The sequence below is a fragment of the Cololabis saira genome, chromosome 1 (genome assembly GCF_033807715.1).
Source record: "Cololabis saira isolate AMF1-May2022 chromosome 1, fColSai1.1, whole genome shotgun sequence".
In the NCBI taxonomy this organism is placed as follows: domain Eukaryota; kingdom Metazoa; phylum Chordata; class Actinopteri; order Beloniformes; family Belonidae; genus Cololabis; species Cololabis saira.
Genome location: NC_084587.1, coordinates 30,487,093 through 30,498,204, shown reverse-complemented (window position 1 = coordinate 30,498,204; position 11,112 = coordinate 30,487,093). Strand labels below are relative to the sequence as shown.

General features: G+C 40.7%; 1 protein-coding gene across 2 annotated transcripts in view; it reads left to right on the top strand.

The window, feature by feature from the left end:
• Positions 1-281: 281 nt before the first annotated feature.
• The window catches only part of LOC133442664 (synaptogyrin-1-like), a 29,891-nt gene continuing 19,060 nt past the window's right edge, over positions 282-11,112 (top strand). For both annotated transcript variants that reach the window (XM_061720625.1, XM_061720626.1), the window contains exon 1: positions 282-660. In XM_061720625.1, the coding sequence (XP_061576609.1) occupies positions 559-660 (102 nt within the window). In that variant the 5' untranslated portion in view covers positions 282-558. The remainder of the gene's footprint in view (positions 661-11,112) is intronic.

Sequence of the window (11,112 nt, the reverse complement as noted above, 5' to 3'; positions counted from 1 at the left end):
ACGCAGGCCTACGGCGTAGGGTACCGCGGCGACGCGCTCCCAACGGCGTAGGCTACGCCGTCGATTTAACGCGGAACCATAAATCAAGATAGACGCGCCGTTGTTCAGACAAGTTTAAAGCGCGTGACTGCTTACATCTCGTGAGCACATGCGCGTGTTTTTATTTTTTTCCCCTTGCGTCCGTGCGTGTGCTGTGTTTGTATGTATGTGGAGGTTTTCAGCTCCGCATACATGTAGTAGAGCGTCGTGCAAAGGCGTGACATCGGATCCGCGTTCACCGGCCGCTGGAAGAAACAGCATCATCAGCCACTGGCATCACTTGCGCCTCCCGAACAGACATCTAAGAGGCAGCAGGGTATTTGGAGGTTAGATTTAACACAACATCAAGAGAGATCAGGGCCGACTCCGATCCATCCGTGCAGAGAAGCAGGAGCGCAGTGTCGGGATTTTTCCGTTTCTCCTCCACGGTGCTTGTGCACATCTACACACCCTTTGGATCGGCAGCGGGGACGGCAGGAAGGAAGGAAGGAAGGGGGATCTGAGAGGAGGAGGAGGACCATGGAGGGGATGCAGGCATACGGAGCTGGCAAAGCCGGAGGAGCCTTCGACCCCGTCACCTTCCTCCAGCAGCCACAGACCATTTTCCGCATAGTATCTTGGGTGAGCTGACGCTACAGAAAGAAATATATATCTGGCAGTTGGTGCTTACCATAAAGATATGGGGAGTTTACTTCTTTTTTTTTTTTGTGGCCCATAGGTCTCAATTAACCTATGTTTAATGGTTTCAGTCTAAAAAGATTTATTCGTATCAGTGAGCGAGGATTCTAGGAACACATCCCTAACTTATTTCATTCAATGTTTTTTCTCCTTAAGTATACATTTTTCTATTATTTTCTCCTTCAGTGCCTGTTTATTATGGGATCATGTAGAAATGTTTTTTAATATACACAGTGGGAACTCCACCTTAACGGATGTGATTAGTGTTTTTGTGTTTTGTTTTTTTATTTCATCAATTTGTTTAGCAGTCCACTCTCCATTCAATTGATTATTAGTAGGCTACTTAGGAAAAGGGGGTCGCAACAGTTGGGGAAACTTCGAGAGGAATTTTAAACTTCCCAAAGTCCCTCAAACTCCATGTGATCATTGTTATCCTTTTTTATTGTAGTCTTTAATTTCGTCAGTGCTGGAGAAAGGTTTCCCTTGTTCTTTTCCGTATCCTCTATATTATGGCGTTAAACCTAGAGCCAGTGTTTTTTACTAGAATTACACCTTCAGAAAGAGAGATGAAAGATAGACTGTATGCAGTCCATTCTTTCTCGATGAGAAAAAATCAATCAGAATACATCTCCCTCCTCCCTCTACATTGAATAAAACCATAATGTTGATCTGAAAATGCAATATGATCACATACACAAAATTGTTAAAAATAACATGAAACCATTATTCTGCAAACTGGAATTTGAGTTTATGGGTACAGAAGTACTCGCTAATATTTATTTAAATACATTTGTTTCAGACAAATGTTTATTCATGCGAATGGTTTACAATGTCAGAAAGGAATTAGGTTAAAACTTTTACTTACTTTTACTGACAATACTTTTAATCATTTTAGTAATGAAATACAACCCTAAGAAGTTTGTTACTTGTAACTTGCTGTAGCTTTTCAAGAAGTAGACCACATCTATAACATTTAATTTAATTGAATCTGCAGTATATATATTCTTTCAACTTGCAGCCCTTCAAAATTCAGTGGCTGTAAGAAAATATGAGCAATTGAAGAGATCCAGTTTTTGAAGAGGGTTTCACTGTATATGCTCCCAGATTTACAGCATTTAATATCACGTCATTCCAGGAAATCATTTCCTGGAACCATGGCTGCGTGTTCTTATATGGCTTTTTTAAGAAAATGAAAATGTACATGTTGACCTATATGGAGATGGTGGTTATGCTCTTGACAAACTTTGCTGGCATGTTTGTTGAAAATGTGGGGTCACAGAAGGAGATTCATTTTGACACAGCTTCCAAAGATATACGTTTCATGGATCATAGCTGATTGTCTTGTCTTGAGAGATGTGCTGTGGCTGCCCATCAAGGTTTGATGGTTATCTTTCTCTGTCATCTGTGTCGAAAGTTACATGTGAAAATAAGTAAATTTGTCTCATAGAAAATGCATGAAATGTATCTTTCGAATCTAAACTCTATAAAAGGTATGTGAAAGGTTGCTGCGAATCCATTAACCAATTGAACCCCCACACCATGTGAGGGTTAGTCATGTGGTTGTTCAGTAATCCATGAAATTATCAGATGTGATTTTCTCCATAGTGAAATAAGGCCTTTGGTTGTAGATAAGTGGACAGATAAATACTATTTATTCAAATTTGAGTTTAATTATTTATCTCCAAAGGGAAATTAATTGTTGCCGTAGTCATGATTTCAATCTCTTTAGAATCACAGGTTTATTGCTGTGGGCAGAAATGATCTCCTGTAGTAGTCTGTGTTGCACCAGATCTGAAGAACCGGAGACACTCTGTTGCTGATTCACTGTGTTGTGAAGAGGATGTTCAGGGTTGTCCATGATTTTCTGTATTTTAATGAAGTATCCTTCACACAATCAGCCCCAGAAGCTCCAGAACAGTCCCCAGAGCAGAGCCAGTCTTTTTTATCAGTTTGTTCAGTTTCTGTATGTCACTGGCTCTAATGGTGCTCCCCCAACAGATGACTGGAGATGACTTGTAAAATATATTCAACATCTGGCTGGAAACTCTGAAGGACCTAAGTTTTCTCAAGATGTAAAGTCTGCTCTGTTCTTTCATATAATCAGCATCAGTGTTGTATCTTCAATCAAATCTGCTGAATATATCTGAATATTCATCTGAAGGTGACACGACTCCAATTTGTACTGGAAGTCTGAGGTGTACAATGTGAAGAGGAATGGTGAGAGTTAGGGGTGTAACAATATCGTGGAGGTGACAAACTGTATCGCGATATTGGGTTATTAATATTGGGTTATTAATATTAATATATTGTGTTTACTAGTAACGCGCATCCTATTGGTGCAGCGGGATCAGGTGGCGGCCGCGCCTCGACCCGCGGACGAAAATCTTACTCCGCTCAGAAGAAACTAGTACCGTTTTGTGGTCCCGATCACGGCACTCTTGGGGGGTTTTGAGCTCTAAACTATTACTTATAAGGTGAGCATGAATCAATCTTTTTTATGATGTAAAGATTGTGGGAGCGGGATGAAACGATAACGGGGTTCACTTTACGGCCTCAGGCTGGGAGCATGTGGCTGAAGCTCTTAGCTCTGTCATAAGCTAAATAACAGTTATGTTGCATTTTGAGTTTGGGACTTTTCATAGTTTATTTGTTTACTTTTATTTATTTATTTAATTTTGGTTGTTAAATTTCTGGAAAAGAAAAAAGTCAAGTCATACATGATAGAAACTATTCAGTTTGTGGCAAAATATTTTTGCTAGTATGTAACTGAGGATGCATAATGCAAACCTGACATTGACTTTTAGTTCAGTTTGTGGAAAATGGTTGGCCTGGCTTTCTCTTTAAAACTTAAACAGCTATAAAGCATTACAAACTGTAACAATTGGGCAAACGCACAGCATTGTTTTGTATTTTGTGTCTTTCAAATAAAAGACAATTTTTTCCAATCATATGTTCCTCTTTCGAGGTTGTTAAAAAATGTTGCTATAATATCGTATAGTATCGTTATTGTGACCTCAATATCGTGTATCGTACCGCCATCGTGACATAAGTGCATCGTTACACCCGTAGTGAGAGTACAGTGTCCTGTGGTGCTCCTGTGCTGCTGACCAGTGATTTTGGAAGCTTCCACAGGCCAGATGGTGGTAGATCCACTGGAGAAATTGAAGAACATGATCCTAACAATATTGACTGCTTTGTCCAGATGAGGAGGTGGAGGAGGTGCGTGATGGCATCTTCAGCTTCATCCCTACAATGATAGACAAACTGCAGAGGGCTTTTGGAAGTGCTTGTTTGCGTATTAGTATGGGCCAATAAAAGTCTCTCCAGGAATTTCATGGTGTGAGATGTTTGGCCTACAGGTCTGTAGTCATTGGGAGAAGATGGAGGACATTTCTTTGCTGCTAGAACGAGGAAGGATGTCTTCCACAGCACTGGAACCCTCCCCTGGCACAAGCTGAGGTTGAAGAAGTGTTCCAGAATCCTACGTAACTGGTCTGAACAGGCTTCCAGGACTCTGGGCCTGACGACATCTGGGCCTGGAGCCTTGTTCCTGTTCAGTCTCTCCTCTCGCCTCTTCACCTGGCTGCTCGAGACAGACGGGTGGGAGTGGAAGGGGGTTCCAGGGTATCTCCTGATGTGGTAGGAGACAACAATGGAGCAGCAGCGAGATCCATAATGGAGGTGGAAGATGAGACAGCAGAGGTGTAAGCAGACCTCTATTATAAAAATAGGAGGAAGCATCATCTTTATCAATTTTTATTTTCTCCAAGGCCAGCTCAGTTGTGGGAGGGGTTTCATCCTTTGTTAATAATTTGTGCATGAATATAAAACAATGCAGTAAAATGTGTAGGAGATAGTGGTAATTATCAATGCGAATGAAGAAAGAGCATTATCCACTGAAATGAATGTTTTGATATCACATAAATATACGTTTTAGTTATAGCTGTGGCTTCCAATAACTATACAAATATTCTGTAGTTCAGTTTATGAAAAATTAAGGACAGTTAAAATTAAATGAAGCTGTTTGGAAACAGTTTGGCTTTATGGGGATTAAAAAACTAAAATGACAACTATGTTCATGTTAAACAATCAATCTCACATTATAGAAGAATGACTATGATATTTACCAAATCTGCAATGTTCTTCCTTTTAATAGATTTACATTTGGTGTATACACTCATTAGGATAAATAAGTATATCCAAAAATTGCATTTATTATTGAGTTTCAACAGAGAACTGTTTTCTTTACCCTTTAATTTGACAATTATTAATGGGGTTTAATTAAGTCACAGATCTGCAAACATGCATGCAGGTTGATTAAATGCTTTGTGCCGCATCAGCCTTACAGTATATGCCGGTATGGTGTCTTTATGGCCCGTCAACAAACGCCCCACCCTGAGGTTTCACCAGAGCAACAACTCTGTCTCCATAGTAACAGCCACAGGCTGGGTTGATGCTTTGTGTGATAATGTGAAGTCAGAAGCAGTGTGTGACGGATGAAACTATATGCATTTGTGGAAGGATACTGAATACTCGATTAACAGAGAGAGAGCAGTTTATGAACGGTGGTTTAGGGTTCACTATGTCCTATTTCTTTGGACATACGAGGGGTGAATGTGGAGGTGATAATTAGTATGTGGGTGTATTAGTTTGTATGATTCAGCATCAAAGATTCAGTCCTGCATGTATGTGATGATGCATGTGGAGGGCTGGACAGAGAACTCAGTGACAGATGGCAAGAGAGACCTTTCTGTGTGACCCCTGTCTAAATGAAGTAGTAATCATAACTGAATTTCCGTCCATCCATTATTTATAACTGTCGATTCCTATTTAGAGTCATGGGGATTTGCTGGAGCTTATCCAAGCTTTTTGGGTAGAAGTGAGGAGGACACCTTGCTAATCTATCAAAGGGCCACATATCAACAAACAATGACACTCCTATATGACGTACATGTTTTTGAACTTAGGGAGGAGGCTGGGGTACCTGTGGAAAACCCACATAAGCGCAGGGAGAACATGTAAACTCCATACAGAAAGGCCCCTGCTGGGATTTGAACCAGGAACCTTCCAGGCAGGGATCAGTGCCAACCACAAAGCCACTGTGCTGCTTCATAACTGAATTTATTCATTAAATTAGACTAAACAGAGTCAATCTGACTTACAGAGATGAGATCTTTTGCCTCTGGTTCGACCTTGATCGGCGTTTAGACCAACACAAGACTAAGATCACTCCCTTCTTTGCTTTGAGCAAAGTTCCTTAAATTCTACTCCCGCACAAGGATTTAGGATATCGTTGCCAGGGCAACAAGTCATTATACTCATAAATAAGCGGTTTGGTGCAGCTTTGTGCTTAAAGTTATTTTATTTTCAGAAGCTCACATACCCAAAGCAGCATTTCTGTCTGCCTGCGGGACGAAAATGCATTTTAAAGTTTACCACTTAACTCTGCACTAATACAATAAAGAAACTGTGTGTGCATGCGTATGCGTATGTGTTTGAATGCCAAATAAGGCTAAAGAAAATACTCGTTCACTGTTTCTGCTGCAGCTATCCTTGTATAAATAATGTAGATGCATAGTTAAAAAGTTTGCATTCTTCAAATGCTACCCATGTGTTACTACAAGTCCCTTTTGCACATTACATACAGTATAAGTTCCCTATTGGTCCCTAACTGGTTTTCTGAGCAGTTTATATGTCACAAATCCTGCTGGTACACACCAGAACCTTATACCTTCAGCAGCAGAAGCGAAGCTCTGCTGATGTCAGACTTGGGCCAGACTGGTGATGAGCAGGCTGAGCGGTCGACTGCGGTCACCTGCTGTGACAAACGTAATGTTATTTGGGTGGGGTTTGGTCAGGCCGGTTAGAATGATTATTACACTATTACAAAATTAATATTTATATACAGTTTTATAGCATATAAAAATGTGAATGCTATATACACACACCAGCCACTTTATTTATGCTAGTACCGGTACTGGTTGGACCCCCTTTTGCCTTCAGAACTGCCTTAATCCTTCATGGCATACATTCAACAAGGTGCTGGAAACATTCCTCAGAGAGTTTGGTCCATATTAACATGATAGCATCACGCAGTTGCTGCAGATTTGTCGGCTGCACATCCATGATGCGAATCTCCCGTTCCACCACATCCCAAAGGGGCTCTATTGGATTGAGATCTGGTGACTGTGGAGGCCATTTGAGTACAGTGAACCAGTCTGAGATGATTCATGCTTTATGACATGGTGCATTATCCTGCTGGAAGTAGCGATCAGAAGATGGTTACACTGTGGTGATAAAGGGATGGACATGGTAACAATACTCAGGTAGGCTGTGGAGTTGACACAATACTCAATTGGTACTAGTGGGCCCAAAGTGTGCCAGGAAAATATCCCCCACACCACCAGCCTGAACCGTTGATACAAGGCAGGATGGATCCATGGTATCATGTTAACGCCAAATTCTGACTCACCATCCGCCTGAAATTTCAGAGATTCTCTTTTGCATACCTCGGTTGTAACGAGTGATTATTTGAGTTACTGTTGCCTTTCTATCAGCTCCAACGAGTTTGGTGATTCTCCTCTGACCTCTGACATCAACAGGGCATTTCTGCCCACAGAACTGCGGCTCACTAGATATTTTCTCATTTTCGGACCAGTCTCTGTAAACCCTAGAGATGGTTGTGCGTTCCCAGTAGATCAGCAGTTTCTGAAATACTCAGACCAGCCCATCTGGCACCAACAACCATGCATCATTCAAAGTCACTAAATCACCTTTCTTCCCCATGCGGATGCTCAGTTTGAACTGCAACAGATCGTCTTCACCATGTCTACATGCCTAATTGCATTAAGTTGCTGCCATGTGATTGGCTGATTAGAAATGTGCGTTAAAGAGCAGATGGACAGGTGTACCTGTAAATGTCAGGTGAGTGTAAGTCCTAAATACTAGGACATTCTTGGCCGATTGATACGAAGATCCAGCACAAGCTTTCCTCACAGGCGCAGATAGGGGAACTGAAAAAAAAGATACACATATAAAAAGCGTAATGTATAGGGAAAATTGGAGTAAATAGTGACTCAAGATCATATTTGTTTGTTTGATGGATCAACGTGTGAGCGTTTAGGTTAAGACAGACCTTTTTTCTTTTCTTTTAAAAATCAAATCCCAGAAACACCAACAGTATGTTTCAAATAGTGCTGTCAGGCGATTAAAAAATGTATCTTATTAATTACAGGATTTATAATTAATAAATCTATTTACATTCACATTTTAATCTCATATCTGCTAAAGGTCCCCAAATAAAGAATTCAAATTCTAGGACATTGCAAAATTGCAGTGCATGACTAATCAATTGAATACACTAAGAAGAGAAGATTTGAAATCCACATTTGTATTGGTGAAGTGTGTTTCATAATTGGAATTCAAAAGAAAAAGCTCAAGCACATCAGAAAACCAATTAGACCAGGTGCATTATTCAAAAATGCAATACAAATACAGTTAAATAAATAAAATTCAGAAATAAAATAAGGCTGAGTCTCAAATAGGCACTTAAGCGGACTCTCAATCAAATCAAATCAATCAAAATTAAAACTATAGCTGACTCAACTCACGCATTTTGCCACTCATAATTAATTGAGTTAATTTTCATAATGCGTTAATTAGCAGTGTAATTAATTAATCTAATTAACACACTAAACTGACCGCCCTAGTTTCAAATATCTCCAAGAATTGGTCACAGATGGGAAAGCCATTTTTTTCAGTCTGGGCAATAGGCCATAGTCCTATGATAATGCTGGTGCAAGACATAATGTTTTGCTTGTGCAGACGGACATCTGTAGACTATATGCAGAACGCCACATTGACGTATCAGAACTTGTGTTTGCTGTTCATATAACCTTAAGGCAATGATAAATCAAGGACTTACCTTTATTTATTTTATTTTTGAATGACAAAAAAAATGCAGGTCCTGTAGCAGGTTGGGAATTATTTTGTGTTTATCAAAGTTTGCAGTTTCAGTTGCAGCCTGGTTGGCTGAACATGGTGGGCAATTGCGAGTCGTTTCCAAACCTACCCAAGCATCACTGGACCAGACGTAAATCTGCACAGTTTTTAATAGATGGGACATATGAGGGCTAATATGTTAAACCCATCTCTACTTATTTTTCTTTCTTGTTAATTCAATTATTCTATCTAAAACAATGAAAATTAACATTTAAATCTTCGCTATGATTTGCACTTCAGAGGTTCAGAGATTTTCTCCGCGGTATTTGCAGAACAAACAATGTAGCGCAGTTTCTCAGTTGCATGTTAAGCTTGAGCACACTCATATGCTCACAATTTGTTAAAGCAGCACAATGTAACTTTCAGCTTTTGTTGAGTTTGGCGGCTCCTTTGGACAAAAGCGGTAGTGCTTTACCAGTAGTGTGGAAGGGTTCCTACCATCCACCTCGAAGTTACTGTACAAAGTGCCAGTGAAGGCGATACAGACCCCTCAGACCATGACAGAGGTGTCATTAAAGCTGTTGTAAGTGGATGTACCATCACAATGACTCTGGAAATATGATATTAAGGTGGAAAAGTTACATTGTGCTGCTTTAATGCCTATATGTCAGAGGCAGTCTGAAAGATGTTTCTGAGCTATAAGTGTCATCTTTATGTTGTGTGAGTACATTCATTTGCTTCCAGTAGTCAGGCATTAACATAAAGTCTGCAGGTTTTTGCATGAAAAATTAACAAACGAGCAGAGAGCAGAGCTCAGCTGATTCTGAGACCTGCATGGTGGAATTTGGCTGGTCAGTGTCAGTAATGACTTGAGCTCTCCACACAGTGGTTTATATACTGTGTTCAAGCTAGCTTTACTGTCTTTTGCAGCAAACCTCACCTCATCGTTTGCTTCACAGCTTCCTGGTGTGTTTGGGTTTTCCTTGAAGCCCAATGGAAAAAATTTAGTTTGAATGGCTGTTCTTGCTTGATATTGCATGGTCCAAATACATTGTGTAGCTTGGCCTGTAGGCCCCATCGCAACATTTTGGGCAGCTCAAGTTTTAGGGTGCATCGGATAACTTTAGTAGTAATACAATTTATAAAACCTATGAACTGTATGACTTCACCGAGTTTTTTATTTTCCTATTTCTGCTTGTAGGCACAGCTTTAATTTCCCTGCAGCCTCTTCAACCGACTGTAGGGAAATTAAACTGCCATAGTTTAGTTAAGCCCTGACAGTGCTGCACATCAGTGTCATAATCATTCTGGCCAATGTCCGATGATTCATTACTTTGGTTAATACTCTGTATTAAGGCTGAATTATGGTTCTGCGTTAAATCAACGCAGAGCCTACGCCGTAGGGTACGCGGTTACGTAGGAAGCTCTCCGTAGCCTGACGTGCACCTCCCATAAAATGTAACTACATGTACGCGTCGAGGCGACGCAGACCCAACGCAGGCCGAGAGGGCTGTGATTGGTTTGCTTGGTAGCAACGCATTTCGGGTTCCGGTTCGTGAAGCAGTAGTGAAATTTCAGCGCTCTTTTCTTCGTGTGTGTGTGATTTTTTTTTTTTTTTTGGGGGGGTTGTTTTGGTTTTTTGCACAATAGTTGTCCTTACAGTATCTCTTTGATTCACTGTCACCGGAAAAGCCGGAAGCTAAACAAAGTATCAACTAGCGCTCTGGGGGGGTATTGCACCGCGGCGAAATGGAGTGACGGAGAAGTCCGAAGGGTTCACGAATATGGGGTTTTGTCATCACGGCAACGGCGTAGGCTCTGCATTGGCTCTGCATTGATTGGCAGAACCTTAAATCAGCCTTTACTCTTTATGATTCTGTATGGAAGATAGTTGGAATAGCTCAAAACCCTGGCATCATAGCTCCATACGACCAGAAGGTACCGTGGTGAGCAAACAGTGAACTTGTAATTCAGGGATTAAAGGAGCATGAGGCTCCTTTTAAGAAATGAGACTCTCTAGCGGAGAACGCGCATGCAGCGTCATTTGACGTCACATCCGGGCAGCGCGGGGAAATTCCGGTCACAATTGCAGCACATTTTGCAGCACACAGCCTGTTCAAGGCAACGGAGAGATACACTAGAGGGCTCATTCGTTTTGATTTGGAACGCTTCATCTGACATTGTTACTAGAAAACCTAAAACATATACGAATTGTTTTCATAAATCCTGCCTCAATCCTGCCTCATGCTCCTTTAAGTTTGCAATTAGACAGTGAACAACAGATAATGTACAATGACAAAAGACTGATGAAATCAAGGGGTTAAACAAGGAAAGAGGAAGATGTCCTTCAGATAATATTCCACTTCCATGAAGAGGTTCTTCAAAGCCACTGATCAATAACAAAGGAACACAACCAAGAGTAATGGGGTATTTATTATCAAATGTAGACTGATA